The 24,551-nt window shown below is 39.7% G+C and overlaps 2 protein-coding genes across 2 annotated transcripts; both read left to right on the top strand.

The window, feature by feature from the left end:
- Window positions 1-1,183: 1,183 nt before the first annotated feature.
- Window positions 1,184-10,383, top strand: vdac1 (voltage-dependent anion channel 1). Its single transcript, XM_085174945.1, has 9 exons — window positions 1,184-1,320; window positions 3,644-3,713; window positions 5,281-5,330; window positions 5,675-5,827; window positions 6,172-6,224; window positions 6,721-6,948; window positions 7,777-7,927; window positions 8,961-9,018; window positions 9,273-10,383. The coding sequence occupies exons 2-9, from the start codon at window positions 3,647-3,649 to the stop codon at window positions 9,362-9,364; spliced, it is 852 nt and encodes a 283-aa protein (XP_085031071.1). The 5' UTR covers window positions 1,184-1,320; window positions 3,644-3,646; the 3' UTR covers window positions 9,365-10,383.
- A 1,952-nt stretch (window positions 10,384-12,335) lies between these two features.
- Window positions 12,336-22,469, top strand: c10h5orf15 (chromosome 10 C5orf15 homolog). Its single transcript, XM_085174944.1, has 3 exons — window positions 12,336-12,493; window positions 16,586-17,292; window positions 20,741-22,469. Exons 1-3 carry the CDS (start codon window positions 12,370-12,372, stop codon window positions 20,873-20,875), a joined length of 966 nt encoding a protein of 321 aa, XP_085031070.1. The 5' UTR covers window positions 12,336-12,369; the 3' UTR covers window positions 20,876-22,469.
- Window positions 22,470-24,551: the final 2,082 nt, after the last annotated feature.

Genomic DNA, 24,551 nt, shown 5'->3' with positions numbered 1-24,551 from the left:
ATGTACTTGAGTGCCCCTGCATACCTGAAGAAATGCACCTACCACTAAAATAATGTAATGTCTGGTTATAGGCGTTATAGTGAGGGATGAGACTATCCTGCAGAGTGAATCCTGCACAGAAAAGACTTTGCTGTGGTAACAGGTGCTCAGTTTCAACGCACCATGGTAAAGGTGACTACTGTATGAGCCCTGACAGCTCATTGGTCCTGCTATGAAGAGGACAAGCATGAGGTAACATTCCAGAGGCTGATAAGTCAACCCGAAAAACGGGGAGCTTATTTTAGGTGATGCTGCCATGATGATGATGACGATGACGATAAATTGCGTGCCGCGAGGAGCAAATTGCGCATGCGTGGAGGTAATGTTCCCAGAGAGAATTCAGCAGGGCTAGATGTTCATTTTAAGCTATTTCCGTTTCGTGATTTTTTCCCCTCCTTAGTGTCATTTAAAGAATCAAATCTAAAAGCACGAGAAATGAAAGACAATTCACGTGTGTGAATGAAGGGAGGCAGGTGTAACGATGAAGCTGCACCACCCCAAGCAAGGGGAGGTGAAGAAGAGAGTGCAGCAAGGGTGGCTTGATGAGATGAGTCTCAGGGGTGATGTGGATACCACAAAAGTGAAAGGGAGGGTTTAAGAGAAGATAGTGAGACTTGCTATGATGTATGGCGCTGATAAAATGAGAGGCTTCGCCTAAGATGTTCAGATTTTCATTAGGAGTGAGCAGGATGGACAGGATTAGAAACGAGTATTTCAGAGCAGTTTAGTTGAGCAGTTTAGATACAAAGTTAAGGAGGTTAGGACGTGTGCAGAGGAGAGATAGTGGATAAAAGGAGTAACAAAAGATGCTGAAAACGGAGCTGTCAGGCAGGATCCTGCAGGAAAAAAAAACACAGAGGAGGTTCACTGATGTAGTGAGAGGGTTGGCTTGATAGAGGATGCTGGGGATAGGGTGAAATGTTAGCAGTTTAAAGAATATTTCTTTTGCATGACCACTAATATAGTGAGTGAAAAGTGCAATGTTTCCATCGGAAATAAAGCGGCTTAGAATAATAATTTACTTGAATAAATGTACCTAATGAAAAATAAGCCTACGCGTGAACTTTGAGGGAGTCTCCAGCTACACTTTTCCCACTACTGCAGAACTCTAGTGAGCACCATCTTGCTGTGTGACTGTGTTGTATCTTTGGCTCTGACGGACTGTTGCTGGTGCTGCTTACGTGTCTCCTACGTACGTGACGCCGCACCACCTCCCTTCTCTCTCTCCTCCCTTCGTGCGGTGGACAGGCTCCTTCTCGGCTAGTACTGCAACACACTGAGGTACGTTATGTTTCTTCTTCTGAACCCGAGCACAACCTGCCTTTGAGGTATTTCATAGAAGCGATGATGCTGTCTATCTGCGGATTCTTATACCAGAGACCAGGGGACTGTCCGCCTCATCCATCCTTTTAACCGGAGCTGGATGCAGGTCGAAGTTCAGGAGAGATGCTAGGCCTGCTCCTTTTAGCTTACTTGCTAATGTCTCGCGGTGCGGTCATTTGGCATTTCGCAGGAGACTCACAGTCAGCAGAGTTAATGAAGTATTTTTCATTTAGGTAATTAAGCCAATTTGGCAGGCTGTGAGCTTCCTGACTGATAACCCTGTTTTAATATAGCTCACCTTGCCCGCTGCCCACCTTGTTAGCAAGCTAATGCTAATCGATTAGCAGGCGAGGGCAGGGAGATGCTCTCCTCTGCTTTTCTTTACAACCTCTTTTTTATAGTCCAGGAGGCCACTGCTGGTGGAGACTCTAGTAGAAGACTAGAGATTTCAAATTGATTTGATTCATGTCTTTACTGATGTCTTCTTTTCTAACGTAGACAGTGACTTAGGAGGTCCTGAAGGGCACTCATAAAGGAAGTGTGACATTTAATGATGATCCTCCTCATGCTAATATTATGAAATCTGCGCGCTTTTATTCTTGAACTGTTTGTCTTATATATTAGCCTAAAATTATTTAGTTTCCCACTTGACGTATTTGTAGGAGAGCTTACTGAGCTCTCTTACAAATACGTGCGGGTTTGTCCTACCTCCATGTCCTCTACGGCCTCTGCCATTGTTGCTCGTAGACACGCGTGGAAGCCATAACTACATAACTACTCACAAGCTGTGTTTGTGCTGTAATCATTGGCAGGATCAACTCCATGAGGAACCTTGGGCAAAAAAAAGTGTGTCTGGGACTGTACTTGCCAGTTTTATAATTTCCACACTACACACGGAAACTACTGAGTATACTAGTGCTGGAAATCCAAGCTAATCACTTTAGTAGTTAATAGCAGTCTGAGTCATTAATTCTCTGCTTTAGTATGGTTTTCTGTAAGTAGAGAAATAGATCCATGGGCTGGGGGCTCTCGTTCAGTTGGTAATCCAAGCTTGGGGCCAGTAAATAACTTAACTAGTCGTAAATGTCCAATTGACATTATGATATTCCTGCTCCAGGTGCTTCCACTGAACACCGGGTGGCTAGCTTTAGAGATGATTTAATAGTGAGAACATGCTAGGGATACACGTATATGGGCTGATGTTCCAGTCTTTATTAGGGAAATCCGAGCCTTTGAGATGGAGGGGAACATGTTTGGGCTAAACAGATAGAAAAAGCATGTTGATACAGTGTTTTTCTAACATGTGTTATAACTGGTATGAAGGTGCAGTTGTTGATTAAGGGTGAGGCCGCTCATTAAGTAACAAGCCTGAGGGAAACAACGGCTCAGAAAGGTTGAAACGAAGGAGTTTATATTCTTATATAATACAGACCAGCTTTATTGCACTGGTACTCACTGCTCATTATTATTATTATTATTATTATTATTATTATTATTATTATTATTATTATTGGTGTTGTTGTTATTGTTATTAATATTAAATTTTAACTAAGAAATTGCGTGAGCTAGAGTTGCTTTTCACCTGGCCAACATTTCTATCTACTATCAATATTAACATGTGTGTTATCAAGTCCCCGTGCAGCTATTTATGATTGTACGTGAATCTGTTCTAATGATGAAATATACCCCATGCTTTGCACAACAGGCACTTCATGAAAATGAAGGACAGTCAGTCACTCACATGCATAAGAGTAGGCAGTCTAGACGGTTATCATAGGGGTCACTTTGCATTTTAGTCTGAGCCCTCTTTGTTCTCGCTCTCGCTTTTTAACTTGCCTTATTCCATTTTAAAAACTTAAAATTTCATTTAGAAAATCTGCCAGCTTAAGTGTCAGAATATCCCAAATTTGACCTTAAATCTGAAGTAGTTTCAAGCAGAGTGACTGAAAGAATCCACAGAAGCATTCATACAATATAAACTTTAAATATGTCCAGTAGAGGAAATGAAAAGGTTATTATTAATGTGGCAGCTGCATCCTAGCTGACCAGTTTGCTCTGAAGTGTGCACGTTTAAAGGAATGTAGGGCATGTAAGACAACAATGCATCACATCTATATGTTTGTTCTTCTGCTGTAGTGTTGCCAGTTCAAGCTCTACCTGTTTTAAAGCTGCAGTACTCAAGGGGTTGGGGGCGGAAAGAGAGTTTAAATTAAAAAATATATTTAAAGAGATAGTTGCACTTTTTTCTGCCTTTGTTGACAATCCTGTTTTCTCATTTCAGATAATGGCTGTACCTCCCACCTATGCTGACCTTGGAAAGTCTGCCAGGGATGTTTTTACCAAAGGATACGGTAAGCACCATTGAGCATCACTTTATTCATAAGCCTTTAGTGTAGTCTACTTTGAAGGAAAAGGGTTTGAATCTCAATAAATCTCTGACAAGTGAATGCTGTGCCTCAAAAGACATCTGGAAACCTCCTTTGGGTCATCATGATACTGCATAACTGAAGTGGTTGCATATAGGTAAACAAATATTAAGTACTGGTACTTTGATGGAGGTGAAGAAGCCTGGAAAACCATGTTTTAAAAAATTGAAGTTGAGGATTTTTAATGCATGTTAGCTTCTAATTTTGAGGGTTTTTTTCTGTGTTTTGCATTAATAAGGTGATTTGGAGTTCATTTTATTTCCACTTTTACTTAATAATCATTTATTAAACTGTTATTGTGTAAATCTTCTGTCACTGGAAGAATATTTTGATGTTCTTTTTGCACTGAGCGATTTCTTTTGTTCTGTGACTAAATGAGACGATTTCTTGGAATCTATAATAAAACACTTCCCCTCAGAGATTGCACAAAATCCAGCCACTGCACACAATGCAATATCAAATGAAAGTGATTGATTCAAACCAGTCACAGTCCTGTGTATAGCTTACCAGTAGAGGAACACATGTTGCACACTGGGCCTGCAGTTAAACTGGATGTCCTTGGATTGCGTTTGTGTAAATATGCTGCTATTCTCGGATGATTGCCAAACGATGTCCGTTGAGAATCTGGAGAATTCACAGTTCTTGAAGCTACTGATTTGTATGTGGCATCAATACTGAATTAATGCAAATATAACATTGATTGTAAATGGATTAAAAAAAAAGCAGGCTCTAGTGTTTGGTTTACGAAAAATGCTTCCTTTTTTCCTGGCAAGTGAGACTGACTGGTCAATGATTCTTTTTAAACCAGCTGTCTGTGTAAATAAAACTTATCTTAGTTATTTTGAGTGTTATAATATTTTATGTGTTGCTTTTAAGTGTGTCGTAGGTTTTTACCGGTCCCATAAACTTAAAAAAAAAAAGGATAGTCTCGAGGACTTAAACCCCTGTATATGTATACTGCAAGTTGCAGTTTCAGTGAAGGTGGACTGCAAAATCAGTCGAGAATTTTAGTTACGTTATGTTGAGTATGGCTGGTGAATCAACTGACAGCTGTAATGCCAAACAGTGCCATGAATTGGGTCAGTGCGGCCCACCTTCTGGCTATTATTCATAACTAACAGCAACTAATGCTTTCAGAAGATTGACATCAAATCAATGCACGTTAAGTCAGTGGCATATAAATCACTTAAAAAGTACTCTGGTGGCTAATGAATGGGTATTTCACAGACCAGAATCAATATCTTGATTTAATGTGTATTGAATTTTCCGAAAACACTCTTTAAATGATTATTAGTCAAATTTTGCATGAATGCCACTAATAGTATAGGGTTTAAAGCGGTTCTTATCCTGAGAGCTTGCTAATGCTTGTAAATCTTTAAGAAAGTTGTTCCATAAGCAAGACTGTTTCAGAGTGTTGTTTTTTTTCTCCGTATGGTGCTATAGTTACATTGTTGTACATACTGTTGATCTTTTGAACCATTTTCTGTTTCAGGCTTCGGGCTCATCAAGCTGGACTTGAAAACAAAGTCTGAGAATGGACTGGTAAGTCGTCATTGGTCATTATCAGATTAGCAGGGCTGACAGTTGATGCCGCAGCAGTACTATCATAGCTTAAGACCATCCTGGCTGTTAAGTAGCTCATTATCTGATCTTTAAAATGTTGCTAGGATTCATTGACATCTTACCTCAGAGTTAAGGGAAATGGATTTCTTGACCTTGTTCATGCACCTTCAGCATTTTTGGATCTAGTTTCTTATCCAGAGTGCTATCACTGCAAATATAGTTTGGACCTGGACCATGGAAAAGCATTTTATTGATAGATTTTACTAGTATTAGTTTTGGTGTTCCACATTAACAGAGTTGTGGGTTTTATCTATCATCTGCAGGAGTTCACCAGCACTGGCTCTGCCAACACCGAGACCAGCAAGGTAGCTGGATCTTTGGAAACCAAATACAAGTGGGCAGAGCACGGACTGACCTTCACAGAGAAGTGGAACACGGACAACACTCTGGGGACTGAGATCACCATCGAGGATCAGGTGATGTGCTGTGATGGTAGAAGAATGAGACATAGATTTCTGCTGGCAAAAGAATCTGTGATTTATAATCAATCATTGTCAAAGGAGCTTGCAAAGAAAAGCGTCTGGACTTCTTTAAGTTAAACTTAAAGAAGTCCAGACGCTTTTCTTTGCAAGCTCCTTTGACTACGATGACCTGGATGACTGAGAACCTTCACAGACATAATCAATCATTAAAATTGAGGCTAAAAGCTTATAGACCAAAATTTCAAGATGTGCGATTTGAAATGCTTTTAAACCATAGCGCTTTTTGTTTATTTTTTTTCCTGTCATTCTTTTAAATGTCATTCTTGCCTTTTTCACAGTTGGCTAAGGGCCTGAAACTTACATTGGATTCCTCCTTCTCGCCAAACACCGGGTAAGAACAGCTGCATTTTTGTTTGTTGGCTTTTTTGCTCTAGTAAAGCTTAAAGCAAATGGATGCAAAAACTACATTGCAGGAATGCCAACTGTGCAATCAGTGAATTAATATATGTAATGTCTATCATATGAAAACAAACATCCACAGCCTCATGTATGGGTGCCCAACTGATTGATGCATTTTAATTTGCAACAATAAGAGGTTGATGGGAAGTAAAAGGGCAAAAAGAAATGTCAATATCATGGGGCACTGCATAAGTAAACTGCAACTGGCATATGGGTAACTGACATGTTAAATTTCTGCAGGAGTGCCTGTGACGGTGCAGTCTACTCAGCTACAATAATTTAATAAGGGACATGTTGTAAAAAGCACTAGCTCACCTGGTTTGTGATAAACCAGTTTTTTTTCTTTTCACTGTCAGAGCAGTTTTATGTTTCATGCTGTGAGACAACAATGTCAACCTGTATTTTTTTTCCCTGCAATCTCCTGGCAGCAAAAAGGGCGGAAAGCTCAAGACGGGCTACAAGTGCGAACACATCAATGTTGGCTGTGACGTTAACTACGACATCAACGGCACAGCCGTCCACGGCGCAGCAGTGGTGGGCTACGAGGGCTGGCTGGCTGGCTACCAGATGACCTTTGAGGCTGGCAGGAACAGGATTACCCAGAGCAACTTCGCAGTTGGATACAAGACTGATGAGTTCCAGCTCCACACAAATGTGTAAGAGATGCTAATATGGCCTCCTCACCTTATCTGTGTGCAGTTTTAGTAATCTTATGAAGCTTGTGTTATTGCAGCTACGTTGCTGTTGATTTGATTTATTTAATAGAAATTCACATTTAAAATATAAGGAGTAAAATATTACTGGAATAATGATGTGTCTGAAGAACAAGCCACACTGAAACATTCCTAAATTGGCATCAAGCAGTATACAACCTTAGTGTGCAGGCGTGCTGTGTGTATGTGTGGGATTTTATTTGAGTCTTCGTGGATAAAACACTCTGACATTAGGTGAATGCTTCTGTCCTGTCGTAATGGACATTGTAAGTCAAAGGCTAAACGTTTAAGTTATTAGTGACTCCAGACCAGTGTATGGCTAGACAAGAACTTCCAAAGCCCTCTTTTTTGTCCTTGTCTGGATGATTGACTTGTTGCCTGTTTGGCACGTTGCCTGACACCCAGGTGCCTTGCGGTTATTTTTATACACAGGTGATGGGATTTACTACCTTGCAAGTGAGATGGAGTGACTGTTTGGCAGGCGTCAGTGAAAATGTAGCACGAAGTGGTGTCAGACGGTGAGCAAGAGGGAGGGACAGGGCACGGTGTTAGTCATGGTTCCTGCTGTGCCTCTGACCGAGCCTGTCTGAGTCTGCTTGTAAAGTGGTTAATATGAAGTCAGACAAAGTGTAGTATAGGCTTTACACCAGTCACAGTTCACTCAACTGTGGATGTCTTTGACACGCAAGAAGTTTATGAAACACAAACTCATAATTTAATGTCACCTCTGTGTAGCAGCATTAAATATATTGCAAATATCTTTTTCCTTAGAAACGACGGTACCGAGTTTGGTGGTTCCATCTACCAGAAGGTGAATGACCAGCTGGAGACGGCCGTCAACCTGGCCTGGACTGCTGGAAACAGCAATACCCGCTTTGGCATCGCTGCCAAGTATCAGATTGATCCCGACGCATCCTTCTCTGTGAGTAGTGTGTAAACTGAAGTGACTTAGATCCTTCTGTGCCAGGGTTACTTTATTGCTGCACTGTTAGACAGGTCTATTGTCGACCGTTTGATAGGGATCTTGTAATGCAGGTATATATATTAGAAAATGCACTGTGTCATGCAGTGCAGGTGCATGGTCTTAAAGAAATGCACTCATGCTAAAGAGGAGGAGTGTCTGCAAGTGAAGATTTGGACTAATTTAATCCTTAATGCCACATTTCAGGTCTTATGTCTCCCTCTTCTGGCAGTGAAAATTACACAATCACTGTATGTCTTTGCTATCGATTGTGTTCTGTAGTCACTGACTTTCTTTTACTCTGAGCAACAGATACTCTTTTTGGATGCTTCCTTGTTTTGTTTTTTTTTAATGTTTTTTTCCCCAACACTATTCCCATTCGCTGTTGCTCACCCTTTCACAAACCAACCATTCCTACCTGACCTGAAATGCATCATCAATCCAGGTGCACTGGCATGGGAACGGTGCCACAGACACCATATTTCAAACTAATATACCTGGCGCTGATCATCTTAATCAGTTTTGTCTGACCTGTTTTGGGCAACAGCTTGACTGTAACAGATGTTTATTTCCTTATAAAAGCTGGAATTCCCACTCGAAGCAGAGATACTTAATCTGACTGTTTGTTAGTGTAATTATCTGCATTATTTCAGCTTCTATTTTAATGACAGTGCCACTCATAAACATTTTAATCTTTTAACTGGGTAAATGTTGTGTTTCTAAGAGAGTTTATAACTACTGCTCATTTCCAACCCATGTGGCTAGTTGGTATTTTACAGACATAATGCGTAAATACAATTTACAGTTTTCATTTTCACGAACGCCCCTGTGCATTATAGACACAAAAACCCGCTGAAGAGAAGCTGTTTTTACTGTACTGTTGTTTTTTTAGGGCTATTAACTTCTTTGTTTAGTGAGTAAAAAAAAACACATTGTAATGTGAAGTTCTCTGTTCATCTTCTATGTATAATATTGATCTGCGGTTCCCTCACAGGCTAAGGTGAATAACTCCAGCCTTGTGGGCCTGGGCTACACTCAGACTCTGAAGCCAGGTGAGTGAAGTCTCTGCAGATGTTAGGTGTGCTTAAATAGACCTGACTCTGTTCACAAAGACAGTTCAGTTATTATATTAGGTTTCATCAGGGGAAGTGCATATTCAAGAGTTGAAGCAATGTTTAGACTTGCACGAATATTGGATGGAAAACATCTGAAGTGTGTGTCCACGAGCTGTGAATGAATGAGTTCACTCAGCAACCCTTGTAATGTTTAAAGTGTTAATGTATTTGTGGCTTATGTGTTTTCCTAGGTATCAAGCTGACACTTTCTGCTCTCCTTGATGGCAAAAACATCAACGCTGGCGGTCACAAGCTTGGTCTTGGTCTTGAATTCCAGGCATAGAAGGATGGGGGGAAAAAATCCTTCCAGTCCTCAAAACACACATGCATCCCCCACCAAAAAGATCCTTTATTGATTAGCTCTCCTTCACAAATCCCTGTGTCCCCTAAAGATGTTGTATAGCTGGAAGCAAGACAGCGTAAAGGTCAAATTGTTCTTGCGCCAATTTACCACTTTTTATGGACCATTTCTGGGAACATTATATTTTGAAATGAAAGAGCCCACTTTAGAACAAAATTATAACTGTTGAACAGAAGGTTTTATCTTGAATTGTGTAGCTTGCAAGGGAAAAATAGCCTTGAGTACATTCAAGTTGGCCTCACTTTTTTTTTTTTGTTCATTTCACAACATTCGTGCATAATGCTTTAATTTGTGTCTCTGCTTTCCAATGCAGTGAAAAGGGAATCAAAATAGATCAGCCCGAAATGCAAAAAGGGCTCAGCACAGTTAGTCTCTGCAGTTAAGTAGTTTGGCCACCAATGGTGCTGTTGAATAGCACCAGCAAGCGCTCCTCACTCAAAAGGCGTAGTGATGAATTCATTTTTATTTAAGCACGTTGGCACTGGAGAGCCCTAGTATCTGTCTTGATATATTGTACAATGGGAAGGGTTAGTTGTCCCTGGTGTAAGCAGCTGTGAGTAGCTCAAAGAGACACTACAACCCAACGTGTACATTCTGTGTTTTTGTCTCACTTGTCTTTTTGTGTCTGTGCATTTGGTGTGAATCATGTCTTTTGTTACAAATAGCAGAAATAATGTTATTTTATTGATGGTCTTACATAGTTTAATGCACCTGAAGTCTTAGGAAGGGAAAAGACTTGTCAATTCTTCCTGGTCGAGCAAACAGGATGCAACCCATCACGCACACAGCCGAACTTCTCTGGGTGAGAGCTAGAGTGCTTCTTTTGAAGAAGAATGATGGCCAGGAAATTGTCGTCTTCCACAAATGATTATGGGAATCATGCTTAGTGTACTTGGCAGTATTGTCATTCCCTGAACTAAATAAAGAACATCTTGAACCGGTTTCTGAGCGTATTTGTTCTCCTGTCTTTTGTCACATGACCATAACTGGTGTGATGATAATGTCTGCCCACATGAAGACACTCTTGAACAGACAGGTGGGTAATTTCTTTTTACAGCTGAAGATGATTTGAATGGGAGCACATGACTCATTGTTACTGATAAATGTTTAGTTTATGAAGTGGAGAGTTACAAAGATCTAACATCTTCAACATAAACCTTCTGACCACTCTCGCGTGAAATTATTTGAAGATAAGCTGACAGCTCTTCATTGGATAAACCTATTCCTTTGGTTAAGTCTAGCCAAAAATATGGCAGCAATCTGACCTTTATTAGTCCCACACGGAGATTTCCTGTGTCACAGCAGAAAGTGGGCAGTGCAAAGTTAGGTAGCAAAAATGAAAAACACTGCAATAGGATAAGATCATAAGAACAAGATACTATATACAATAGAATAAAATGCAACGTCAGAAAAAGAGAATTAATTGCACTTAATGTTATTGCACGTGTGGATGTGTGTGTATGGTCAGCTGCGAAGTCCTTGTTGTGGAGTCTCACAGCAGTAGGAAGAAAAGACCTGTGGAATTTTTCCATCCCACATCGTGAGTGCTGCAGCCTGCCATTGAAGGAGCTGTTCAGTGCTTTCAGGGTCTCCTGGATGGGGTGGGCAATGTTTTTCAACAGGGATGACAGCTTAGCCACCATTCTCCTGTCACTCACCACCTCCACAGGGTCAGACAGCATCCTAGAACAGAGCTGGCCCTCCAGATCAGCCTGTTCAGTCTCTTCCTGTCCCCACCAGAGATGCTGCCGCCCCAGCAGAACACACCGTAACAGATGGCTGAGGCACAGAGTCATAGAAGGTCTTCAGGAGTGGGCCCTTCACTCCAAAAGATCTGAATCTCCGCAGCAGGTACAGCGTGATCCTTAATCAAGATGACCTGTTGAAGTTCCCATCAGGCATCAGAAATGTTAAGGTGATTCAAGTTTGAATGTGTTATGGTTGGTTGTAGCAGTGGGTTGGTTTGACTATTTCAGAAACTGCTGATCTGGGATTTTCCCTTAAAATATCCACTGACGACAGTTCTCTGGGTGAAAATGTTCTGTTGCTGTTAGAAGAGAATGTCCAGACTGCATCGAGCTGATAGCAAGGCAACAGTATCTCAAATAACAACTGAGATACTGCCAACCAGGTTATGCAGAAGACCATCTTTAAACTCACAACATGCTGATGGAGATGGGCTACAGCAGCAGCGGAAGACCACCTCAGATGCCACTCCTGTTGGAACAGGAACCCGAGGCTACATTGCACACAGAATCCCTTTGCACACAAAGGAGGAGGGGAAAAACGAGTGATGAAGAATGAGTTGATTCCTGTTGCAACCTTTGAATGGTATGATTGGAATTTTGTGTAAGCAGCAGGACAGCATTGCTCTAGCATGCCTTGTATAAACTTTGACCCCTTAGTATCATCTGGGCATCATTTAAACACATGACCAAAGTCTGCCCATGTTCTGATGGCCAAGTCAAGTAGGATATCACACCATGTCAGTAAGTTCCCGAAGAAATAAATAAAGAGGTTCTGGAGACAAAAGGGGATCCAAGCCCATTACTAGTAAGGCATACCTAATAAAGAGGCCCAACGGTTTTTTTTTTTTTTGTCTTTTTAAGTATAATTATAACAAGTGTCACATAAGATGAGTAGACTCAGTCTAACATACGACGCAATTACTACATTCTGACCTATATTTATCGAGGTAAATGACCCTTTATCAGTGGATGGAGAAAGTATGTGAACTCTTACTATTAGCGACAAATTACATATGTTTGTTATAAGTTACTGGGTGACATAACATTAAACGGACTAATATTCATAGACTAAGCTCACTTCACTTCAAACTTCACCACTCACAACTGATTCGTACACTCACACCGCCCACAGACTGTGTACGTCCGCACTCAGCCACGCCCCTTCACTCACGCACCAACATGGCGACATGCGGAAATATGTGGCGAAGCAGAAGAATTATTTTTGATCTTTTTCTGACTATTGTTCTCCAGCTCTTGGTGAGCAGCTGCCTGTCGGCTCCTTTGAATGGAAATGTAACACAAGGTATGTCGTACTTGTTTGAAGTATCTGAGACGAAGTTTCCTTTAAACTTAGCCACAGGGTTTGTCCCTGCTCTAGCTAGTTGGCTAGCCCGTCATGCTAGTATCCGCCGTGTCAGGGGAAAAAATAAGGCACGTAACAGGCTTTCTCTGTTTCGGAAAAGTGACTTAGTAGTATTTTAAAACTCTCGCCTTTACCCTGGCACTGAAATGCGATTCGGCAAAAACGATTTCTAGTTAAAATATGTTATACGTTGAAGACAGTGCTAATATTTCTTTCAAATAAAATTAAGCGTTTCAACGTTAAGCTGCAAACATAAATTCATAACATTAGCTTTGCTTAAGTTTCACTCACAGTGCGTCAGAGAGTCTTTTGACAGTTTTGCGGTCATAACAAAGTTATTGAAACCATCAACAGGAAGTCATATTTTCCTTTATCTCCAAACTCTACCACATTTCAACTACTGTATGTTTATAATGGATCTGTATTGTTCAGTTTTACCTAGTTAAATATCTGTTTACCTCATAATATAAGACAAGATTGTATTGTTTTTAAAGCCTCTATCAATAGATGCTCTTCTGAGGGTTAATGAGTTATGGCGGTCAGATAAACTGACATATTCCATATGTACCACCATATATCTACACTGATTATTAACCCTCTGTCAGTGAGTCATTAAGAAAACCTCCTGACGTAAGTAAAGGGTGTAATATTTCAGTCAGTGGCAGGTATTGTTTTGCTTTGATAGTGTTTGAGCAGTGCTACAGCATTCTTTTGGTTCGCTGTAGTCAATTCATGTGTTCTCAGTTTGTTAAAACAAACAATGTGATTGGACTTTGGAGCTGTCAGGATGTAGGTTGTTGTCTACTCTTGCCCTTCCCTTCCTCATACTATTACTGTTAATATGGTAAACATGATGGTGTGCAACAGACAGCTTATTTCAGGATGTGCTGTTGAGATAAAGGTGTCCTAATTCAACAGAGGTGTTGTTGTCAATTTGAATTGTTTAACATTTCATCCTGTTTTCAATGGGTATGAAGTTGCATATTTAGCTGAAATAATCTAAAAACATCTCTGTGTGTTTTAGGGTTGTGCTATGTCACTGGAAAACAGGATGTTAAAGAAAAGAAAATTGTAGAGAGGGAGGATGACTTCTGTTTGATTAACCTGCTAAATATTTACTTGCTTTAAATTGAAACATTGTACGTCTGTCACATGGTTTTAATGCAAATTCATCTGGAACAGGATGCCACATTATCTTTTTTTAATTATAAAAATGCTTAAATATAAATATTAAGTCATTTGTCAACTGCTTAAAAGCTAAAGTTATATCACAGTGTTAATGCAACAAAGCTTTCCTGTTCAGAGATTATATGGGCCAAGGCCCTTGTATATGAATAGACCCTTTCTTCACTTGGGGATGGCTTACTCAGTGCCTCAAGTCCCCAGTGTTCTCCTCCTGTCACTTGCTAAGCAACGCCTCCCAGTCCCAGAGGATGAAATAAAGTCGACACTTGTTGGGTGAATGGTGTCACTGAAAGAGGAAGGCTGGCTGATTGCAACAGATTCTTGACAATTTAAATACTTAAAAAAAAAGAAAAAGGAAAAAAAATGCTCAGTTCAAAATATGTCCCCTTTTCTGCAATGCTAAATAAACAAAGGTCTTTCAGTTTAAGAGTGATAATGTTTTTATACTGATTAGATTAACATGTATAACAGTATAATCAGTTTTCATTTTATTAGTTGGATGGCAACGATCCCAGTATATGTTATTGTGGTCAGCCATTATTGTTATTATTATTATTCATCATAGTGTGGCTGCCGCCCTCTGTGGCACGAGCAGCTTGTTTCAGAAATATTCCACCTTTTCTGTTGGTAGAGTCACATTAACTTTGAATGGAGAGACCAGCCTTTCTTACTTTTTTTGCTGTGACTCTCCTTCCTTTGGGCCAATTTTCTCCCAAAATGTTTGTCCTACAGACACCGTTGTCACACCAAATTGACCAGGACAACTGTGCCTACAAAACTAACATACTTTTGTCGCTGCACCTTCAATGGTTTTGCAGTTATTTTCAAAAATGTCACAAAAAATCTCTCAAATCCCTCCCCATTCGTGTGTATTGGAGAACTAGAGGAAGACAGGCAGAAAACCTAAACTGAAAAATATTTTTTTTAACCTCCAGCAGTAACCACAATTTTCACCCTACAGCCATCATTTTACCCTCAAAATGTAGCCACGCTTGCCTTTTTTCACACGAGCCCTTACTCGAAGCCCAGAGATGTGTCATTTTTGAACTGGAGCCATTTGTTTCAGAGAAATGCCATCATGAGCTCCCATTGACTCCCTATTTAATTTTTGCAACCAGTTTTGGAGAGAAAGGAAAGTGTCAGCATTAGTTTGTCTTTTTTTTTTAGGATGGAAGGTGTATGTCAGAGGCTAGATTTGGAAAAAATCAGTACAGGTGTTACAATAAAAATGTAACTTTTTGAAATAAGCTGACTCAAAGTCTTGTTAACATCACGAATCTCACACATTCATCAGTGCCTCATCAGGCAAGTTGTAATAAAATCTTTACCAAACTAATAGGTATTAAAACTAAGGCTGCAACGATTCATCGGGCTTTTGTCACTTAGTTGGCAGCACATAAATGTGAGCATTTCACTCACATTTATAACTTTAAATAGACCTGCAAAAGAAATGCATTTAGGAGCATGTGTGTCGATACAAAGTATTCCAACGCTAACCCACACAGCCTCTAGTTTTAAAACAAAAAAGACAACAGCATCAGTTACACTATGATGATCTCATAGTTTAATGTTGAGCCAGAGTCTACAAACACAGCAAAGAGACGGAGCTGTTAACCAGACGGTGAGCTCAGGTGGAGTGAAGGAAAATGTTTTTCTAGCCTTCAAAACAGCACCACCTGTTACTGTGATCACCAGTAAAACCCTTAATTGGGAAAAAGCTGGTGGGAGTCCTTCATCAAACCACCTCAACAGATTCCAATGTGAAGAAAAGAGAACTTTGGCATTATTTTGACAGATTTAAAGTGAAATAATATACAATATTTCTATTCATGATATTCTATGAATATTTACAAATATGAAAATAAAAGCTTTGTTTTTGCAGGCCAATAAAAATGTACATGTGCCACTAAAATTCTGAGCTGCTGATCTGATCTGTTCAGTAGCACAAAATTTTGCAGTGCACAGGGGAAGCTATAGAATTGCGATAAGCTCGCTTCTCTTCATTGCAGCCAGCACATTCTTCTTTAATAACTTATGGACACACAAACTGACTCACTGACTAGCACACTTAGACATGCAGACACATAAAAACACATACGCATGAGCACACACCAACTATGTCATTCAGGAGATACAAACACCCAGATCCAGCCATCTGCCATGACCGGTTGTGGGTGAGGGGTGGGAGATAGGATAAAAAAGTTCACAAAATCTTTAGAATTTATTTTCTTTATTATCTGAAGTTTTTATTTTTCGCTGACTAAAACATTTTTTTTCCACAACTAGTTTTAATTTCCAGTTTGGAACACAGATAACTAAAACTAAAGTTTTTATAGTTTTCAGTTCAAGGAAAAAAGGTGTCACAAAATGAAACCTTTCATTGATAAAGCTAGTTTGCAGTGAAGGTTGTACGTTTCCACACAAACAAGCTGCTGCTCAGTACAAATGTCCCCTTATGAGCTTCTCTGTGGCAGCTCAAGGGTTAACTGGCTTGCTGAAGGGCTTCCATACGTGGCAGTCTCACTTGAGGTGTAGTTGTGTGACATGATTGAAATTCATGTAGGAGCACCAACTGTCACAATTTAATGTTCATTTTCAATATTTTTTTTTAAATATTTTGTGATTGAGACATTTATATGTCTTCGTAATAAGAGATAAAAAGTGTAGTTGTGAAACTGGTTGGCAAATGCTAAGAAAACAAAGTTCTAGTTTTCTAGTTTTTTGATGGGCAATCAATATTTTGGTTAATGAAAATGTTTTATGTTCAAGTGTTTCAAAGAACACTTTGTCAGAAATGTTGTAATACAATTGTAATGTGTTGCGTTGTTATTTCCTTTGATCCAACAGTGCCCCCAAACAGCACAGAAACTCCATCTCAAAATCTTATTTTGACCACTGTGAACAAAGAAGCAACAGTGATACAGTCTGCACCAGCTGATCAGAATCCAGCAGCTGCAGATGTTTCCAAGGATCCTGTAAAAAGTGATGGCAACAGCTCCACCACAGCAAAGCCAAAAGTTCGTGAAGAAAGCGACATCAAACCTCAGACTGTTCCAAAACCAAAAAAAGGTGACACTGTTGTGTTCGATAGCTCTGATAAGCTAAATGACGGCACCAAGAACACACCTGCTACTGCTGAAGCAACAGCAGCAGCTCCTGAAGCAGACATTAAGTCTGATCCAGAAAATGCCAACGCCACGATCGAAACTAATGAACCAACAAAATCTGCAACGGACGAGCCGGATGAGTTCAAACCTCAAGACAAACCAACCCCAACTACAGACCAGGACAGTGATCAAGACCTGCACATGGGCACTGATGTTAATGACATTGATGAAGATGAGGATGATGATGACTACAGATATGCTGAAAACACTGAATTTAATGAAAAGCAAGATAAGACCAGGGAGCAGCCTGATGAGATTAGTGTGACTCAATATAAGGAACAAGACAGCTACAACACAGAGGATGAAGACTCCCACTTCTTCTTTCATCTGGTCATACTGGCTTTCCTGGTGGCCATTGTCTACATCACATACCACAACAAGAGGAAGGTGAGTGTCGGCCCGACAAAAGCTATCCGACAGCAGGATGTAGAGGTCAAACAGACGTAGGAGTCTCTGATACAGGCTGCACAGCACAGGAATCACTTCTTCATCCAGATCAAATAGCTGAGGAAAAGCCAGATGTGTTCTGCAGACATCTAACTTGATGCAGAAACTTCTGCGTGTAATTTGTAGTTCTTTTTTTTCTTATTTATGTAGTAAAATTTGTATTTCTATAAGGAAGTTAGCTTTTACTGAATAATTATGTTAACATCTTAGGTCATGCTGCTTTTTTGCCATATATTGTTTGAAGTTGAATTGATGTATTTTGTCACCCAAAAACTAGGGGTGCAACGATACACAAAATTCACGGTTCGGTTCGGTTCGATACTTTGGTGTCACAGTTCGATATTTTTTCGATACAAAAAAAATATTTTTTCGATACAAAAAAAATGTTCATGCCTTTTTATTAATTTGTCATTTATTAAATTTTCACAGCACATTCTGCACCACATCTCTGTGCGTTCATCATTTGTTTGAAGCCAGCTCACCTCCTGCAACCACTTGTCCGAGAATACGCGCTTCTTTTGTGGTTTGGACTCCTTCTGACATTTCTTTGGAGGTGGAGGAACACCAAAGTAACTGCTTAAAGGAGCTTCTTCAACATCTTTAAGAGTTCTAAACAAATGTCTGTCCTCCTCCAGAAAATCTTATGTATGCAAACAGGCGTTGCAACTTCTTATCTTGTGCGCGTTTTTTATTTTGACAGCGAATACGCACCTGCGGACCACTTATGTGCAGCCCTGGTTATTTAGCTCGTCATATTGCAGCCACAGAAATTCTTTTGTCCATGAAACCATAAAGCTGCACTTTCTTTTTGCCTTATAGTCTGATTTGTCATAACGTTTCCGTTTTGTGGTAAGCTTTTCTTTGGCTGTCACTTAAACTTAGAAGTGACAGTTAGACTCACTTAGACTCTTATTTGGCTCAGCAGAACTAAAATATTTATCCTGCTGCTTTTACACAGGCACTCACATAACGCTCAGCAATTCTCTGCGCGATCAACCTCTCACATGTTTAAGCTTGCTGCGGGAGATTTCACTTGTCATGTTTGCATAGTAAGCTAACGATTGATAAGATGATGTCAGAGGAATTGGTGCGCAAATTATCATCACTCACCAATCAGTGCTGTCGCTCTCTATACACAGTTCGCGCGATTGCAAAGTGAAAGCAAAAAACAAGCGCAAATTCAAACGCGATTTCAATATGTCACATATTCACAGTGGCTCACCGATGCCAATGACATAATTACCCAGCTACATTTCCGAAAGAATGCAAAAGCATTGACATATATTTTTCCTTCCTACGATAGGCCGACGGGCAGGGCAGGGCAGCCCGACTGGAAAAATCGCTAGCCCGGGACGTCGGGCTAGCGATTTTGCGAGCCCTGTATCTGATTGAGGAATCACTCATCTTTGGAAAAGAGAGTTTATTACAGAGGAATGGCTCTTTCCAAAATAAAAGCTATAATATACGCTTCTTCTGGGCTATATTCTCAGCAGCATATTAAACATATCAGGTCCCCATAAGGAGAATCATGTGCTAACCGCTGACTCGGGTAAAGTTTGTAGCATGCCTGCTTGTTGTTTTTCTCTGCTTCCACTTGTCTTTGCACTAGGATGATGTCGGCGTAAATGTGCAGTCATATTCGTTGTGTTCCCACTAGTGCTGTCAGCGTTAATCTGAAATGAGGTTAACGCCACAACACCGCAAATCTCTGTTAACGAGCTACCGCGGATTGCCCCGTGTGTGGGGCTGGACAGCCAACACGTTAACGAGCTAACTGCGCTAACACACTAGTTCCCACCCATGTAATTGAGCATTGCGTGGCACATCCAACATACTGTTTTACTTTAGTCCATGACACGCTTACCTTCAGGGTCATACATCACATCACGCCAGATCTGAATGAGGGTGGGGGAGGTTCAATTTGCCATGTTGCAAGGAGAGCTTAACTTCTGTCTCGCTAGCTTGCCCTGCACTCAGTGAATCTGTGTTCGACTACTCTGCCTAGGCTGCACTGTCAAGCGCAGATCCACTGAGCGCTCAACACAGACAGCACCGTCAGAAAGAAAGTTGATAAAATAAATTAAAAATGTTGTATTGATCGATACATATGCGTACCGAACCGAAAGCACTGTATCGAACGGTTCAATATCGATACGAGTATTGTTGCACCCCTACCAAAAACTGATGTCTCCAGCTGTTTTTAATGTTTTTAACCTATTATAGGTGGAATAGTTGATTAATTGAGAATCAGTGGAATAATGAAACATAGCCATAGAAATTAAAAGGTAAAATTTAACATGATCTGTGGCTTGAAGGCCTTATTGTGTTAACAAAGGAAGCATGAACTTCTACTTCTAACTTCTACTAATTTGCATTGTCAGTTAATTCGACTCAATAATTAGAAGTGGCAAAGTGTTAAATAAATTAAAATGAACCAAGTAAAACCACTTTGAGATAATAAAACAACATCAGCTTAATTTCGCTATTCGTATTGTAGAATATACCATGATCATACACTGATCAGGCGTAACGGTATGATCACCTGCCTAATATTGTGTTGGTCCGTCCTTTCCCGCCCAAAGAGCCCTGATCCATCTCTGCTAGATCCCTGAATGGATTCACTGAGTTTTAATATCACTCTGGGTTCTTAGCTAGCTTAGCGTGGGCACGTTTGCAAAGAGCCAAAGATATAATAGCAGCATAACATAGTTGTTTCTTTTCCAGACCCAGTTTGCGCTTAACCATCGCACTCTCGCTCTTTGTCAAACAAAAATAAAAGTAATGTTCGTATTCACATTGCAGACTGTGTCACTATTTTCCTCCTCTGGCATATGAACTGAAATACAAACTGAAATCAGCTGATTGTAGCGCGATAAGCAGGACTGATAGGCAAGCAGACTAACAACTCAAAGGAAATGAACTGGGAACTGGTTCTCGATTCCCATCCGTAGACCAGGTCACCTTCGTCCATTGCTCCCTGGTTCTGACGCTCACTTTGTTGGTGCTTTCTTCCATCACAATTTGCCACTTGTCAAACTCTTTAAATCTTTATGCTTGCCCATTTTTTTCGCTGCATATAGCACATCATGTATTAGGACAAAATGTTCGCTCACTCCCTGATAGATCCCACCCACTAACAGAAGCCATGGTGAAGAGATAATCAGTGTTATTTACGTCACTTGCCAGTGGTCATGATGTTATGCCTGACTGGTATAAGTAGCAGATTTATCTTCTCCCATATAAACTCAGATTTTATTTCTGAAAGGCTTCAATCCAGTCTTTATGCAAACTTTTATGGTGACTGAGGTGCCCTGAGGCAACTATTGTTGCCACGTGGCGCTAAATAAATACAATTGAATTGATTTGATTTTTCTCCTGTTCTTTTCAGATCTACCTCCTGGTACAGAGCCGGCGCTGGAAGGAGGGTCTGTGTTCCCGCAACACTGTGGAGTATCACCGCTTGGACCAGAATGTCAATGAGGCCATGCCGTCCCTCAAGATGACCCGAGACTACATTTTTTAATCTAGTGGAACAATATAGTAGGCTTACGCAGAGCCAGTTCCTGGTCATTTATAGATAAGATGCTGTGCGTTGTTATGGAGCTTGATTGATGCTTTGTCTTGCTTTATAGGCCAATAAGAAATCAGGGGATATTGTAGTTGGGGAATTTTTTTTAATGGCCCTTTTTGGTTGTCTGAAGAAATAATCCTATTAATATATTCTTGTTATATTTTTAATTGTCATTGCCATTAAGTTAATAATTTTGGATTTCTTAGGGTTTTTTTTTTTTTTTAGTATTGTTTCAGCCTTACAGTTCCTTTATACCCATTTTTTGTTTTCTCTGTTGCATATTGTCTTAATATTTCTAACACTTTGCTTAAGAGTTGCAAAAATTACATGTTAATTGAACTTTTAGGCTGTAATGTGATCGTGAACTAATAGAAGAGTTGAGTATGTACTCTGAAATTAGGAATGAACACCTAAGTAATTGCTGTGGAAAGCATGACTACCTTTCATATTTCAAAAGTATCCAAAAAAAGTGCAATGAAGCAGAAACTGTTAAACAAACACAGAAAAGCCCTTCTACTCTTTTAAATTGTCTCGGTTTGACATAATGGGGCAGCTGAATTAAAGATATCCATTCCAATATATGTATTGTTTCATATAGAAATAATCAGATAACATGTTTAGCTATTTCTTTGCATATAGATAGAGAAATACAATTTTCATTGGACCCTGAAAATGAGCTTTTTACAATCACTTTATTGCCAATGTTTCTGCTTACACTATAGATGAAAAGTAGTGGCAGTTTTATTACTTTTCATAAATTTTTGGCCATCTTGGCTACACATTAAGCATTAAGTTAAGGAGCGGTGGGCGGGGCTACTCTTCAGGTGAAAGATAATGCCATGTGTTTAAGCCATTTAAATGAGGATGGATGTGTGTATCATGCAGATGATAAGGTACTAATGTATAAGAAAGAAATGTCTATTGCCAGAATTCTTCTTTTTTCTTGATCACTTTATATTTAACTTGTCTTAATAATATGCCTGATTTACTCCTACTGCCCAGATTTTGCTATGTGGAAATCTTGGTGCTGGCCCTCTTTGTTTTATGACTTCGGTGAAGTCTCTGTCAGAAAAACCATCTTCACTGTGGCCAGTTGTAAAGACAATGTTTCCTCATGTCCCTGCAGAACTTTTCACTTTTCCTTGCCTCCTGTCAGGGTATTTTGGTGGAATTAAGTTAATCAGAAATTCTGCACCCTCTCTTTGACCTGTTCACAAAAGCAAAAACACAACTTTTTATTTTTTCTCTTTCCTATGCGTCGCAGCCACGTTTTTCTGTCATTGTCTCATGCCTTCAAATGAAATGCCACGACTGCCACTTGAGTCTGCAAATGTATCAATCTCGCGACGCCTTCTGTCAGTTGTTTTCAGCTGGTTTTGTGAATATACAAGCGAGACGGTGGATATATATAGATTTGCACTGTGCCGTTCAGGTATGCTAGCTAGAATATGAAGGGACGAAGGATCAACACTGATCTCGCAATCAACAGTAGAAACTGTACAATCTTTCTCGCTTTTTTTGGTCAATAAAGCACAAATTGCGTAAATCCTTCCTTTGTAATTTTTCTGGCTCATGTTTCATTTAATCCTCTGTTCATCCTCTGACATATTTTTGATAAGGAAAAGTTTTAATTTAGTATTCTTGTGTGATCTGCCTTTTTATGTGGCAAATGCCCTTTTTAACTATCTTGGCATCACTAAGAGGAGAGGATACTTTGATCTCTTTTGATCCTAATAGGCTTACGTGTTGTATCTTTTGATAATTAAAAGTCATAGACTGAGCTGATATTGTTGCAGTTAAAAAGTTATTTTGCTAAACAGGGAAGTGTTAATAAAAGAAAATAACCAAAAAGAAAAAATAAAACACCGTAAAAACCACTGCACTGGTGTACAAAAGCAGACTCTGTAGCTCAGCTGCTAATTTGACCACAAGGAGGCAGTATGCACACAAATAATTGAAGGAGAACAATGCTGGAAATGTGTTCTTCACTTGTCAGATTTTCTGCTCTTTCCCTCACCTAGTTAAATTTTGGTGCCTGAGCAAATAAAAGTGCAATTTCATGATTTGATTTCCCTGTCATTGTGACACAGGTGACCTATTCATATCACTAAAGAGAACATGAGCAGAAAAGTTCCCAGATTCTTGCAAAAAGGAGATAAAGTGAGCATCTGCATCACTAATGTGCAGAAAATACCACTAAGAGGGGGAAAAATTAAGAATTTATTGTGGCATGTCTATTTTTTAAAGTCGGTAAACGGTGCACAGTGACAGGACAGATGGAAAGTAAAGTTAGATGTCCATGTCTTTGAGTGAATGTCTTTGATTAATGTCTGCCACAGTCTGTTCCCACAGCCGTAATGCTCCTCAAGTGTTACAGACATGCACTGAAACATATTTCTTGGTCAGAAACAACAAATTTAACATACAGCTGTAGTTTGTAAGGCAGAACTACACAAAGGAAACAACACTCTTAACAAAATAAAGTACAATGAGCAAAAGTCTTGTCACTAGGGTGGCACTGTCTAAGGTACCTTTGTGGTTTGTGTGCACCTTAAAGACACGACTTAAACCTCCAGCCTGGAATCATCAGTTAACCTATTTAGTTATCTGTCTGTCTGATAGATAGATAGATAGATAGATAGATAGATAGATAGATAGATAGATAGATAGATAGATAGATAGATAGATAGATAGATAGATAGATAGATAGATAATTGGTTAAAGGCTGGATTAATATAATCCGTGTCAGGTGTTAGGAAACCAAGACACAATGATGAGAAGTGGGCTACTTGAACAAGAAGGAACAATTGAACAAAGGATGAGAACACAAGCAGTTCTAGCAGAAGGTGTTACAACAAAAGGATGTGGGACCTATGGAATCTTCGACAACCAACATCAAGACAAACTGCAAAACAACTAGTAGCTTCAGTGTTCCAGCATCCGGAAGAAGCAGTTGTGATCACTGAGATGCGTGTCCAGTCCAGTCTTGGTCAGCTGTTTGAAGACGTATATCAGAGAGATAGAAGCCAGTAGAACAAATCAGCTGTTCTTAACTGAATCATCCAGGATTAAAAGTGAATAAAAATTAGGTTAATCTCTAAATTAGCATGATGATAGGGTTGAATAGTTACATCATACTATTAGTTAATTAGTTAATGTTTGAGCCCTTTGTTCCCTTTTTAAAGACACTGAACTCATGCGTGCATCATAGCAACCTTTGCTGCATAAAAGCATCATTCAGGTGCCTGAAATGTAAAACCTGAAGATGGAAAAAAAGAAAAGCAGGAAGTGATGGTTGCTGGTTGCATGTCATCAGCAGATAAGATAACCAGGCTTTGTGGATATTTGTTTGATGTTATGCTGGGTGTATTTATCTGAGAGACAGCAGCAAATGAAATTCACCAGCCAGAAAATCTAAAACTACTTTTGATCACTGAAGAGTGAACATCTTGACAAAGGTTATGCAGTGGCTTTTAAAAAAAGTTTTTCAGAAAAAGAAATAATAATAAAAAAGAGTTCCTTAAGCTTTTAAGTGACATTACTCAATCTGATTTTTTCTTTTTTTATTAAACATTGAGTGGCTTCCTTGATTGGTTCCAGTCTCTAAAGATACAGTACCGCGCAAAGT

This window comes from Neolamprologus multifasciatus, chromosome 10, assembly GCF_963576455.1.
Source record: "Neolamprologus multifasciatus chromosome 10, fNeoMul1.2, whole genome shotgun sequence".
Classification (NCBI taxonomy): domain Eukaryota; kingdom Metazoa; phylum Chordata; class Actinopteri; order Cichliformes; family Cichlidae; genus Neolamprologus; species Neolamprologus multifasciatus.
The sequence above is the reverse complement of the archived record's forward strand: the minus strand, read 5'-3'. Positions and strand labels throughout refer to the sequence as shown.

Bases quoted from the DNA above. Each gene is read 5' to 3' on its own strand.
- c10h5orf15 (XM_085174944.1), top strand. From the start codon at position 12,370: ATGGCGACATGCGGAAATATGTGGCGAAGCAGAAGAATTATTTTTGAT. The intron at 12,494-16,585 runs GTATGTCGTACT...TTGATCCAACAG, and splicing joins GAATGGAAATGTAACACAAG to TGCCCCCAAACAGCACAGAA. The intron at 17,293-20,740 runs GTGAGTGTCGGC...TGTTCTTTTCAG, and splicing joins CATACCACAACAAGAGGAAG to ATCTACCTCCTGGTACAGAG.
- vdac1 (XM_085174945.1), top strand. From the start codon at position 3,647: ATGGCTGTACCTCCCACCTATGCTGACCTTGGAAAGTCTGCCAGGGAT. The intron at 3,714-5,280 runs GTAAGCACCATT...TTTCTGTTTCAG, and splicing joins TGTTTTTACCAAAGGATACG to GCTTCGGGCTCATCAAGCTG. The intron at 7,928-8,960 runs GTGAGTAGTGTG...GTTCCCTCACAG, and splicing joins ATCCCGACGCATCCTTCTCT to GCTAAGGTGAATAACTCCAG.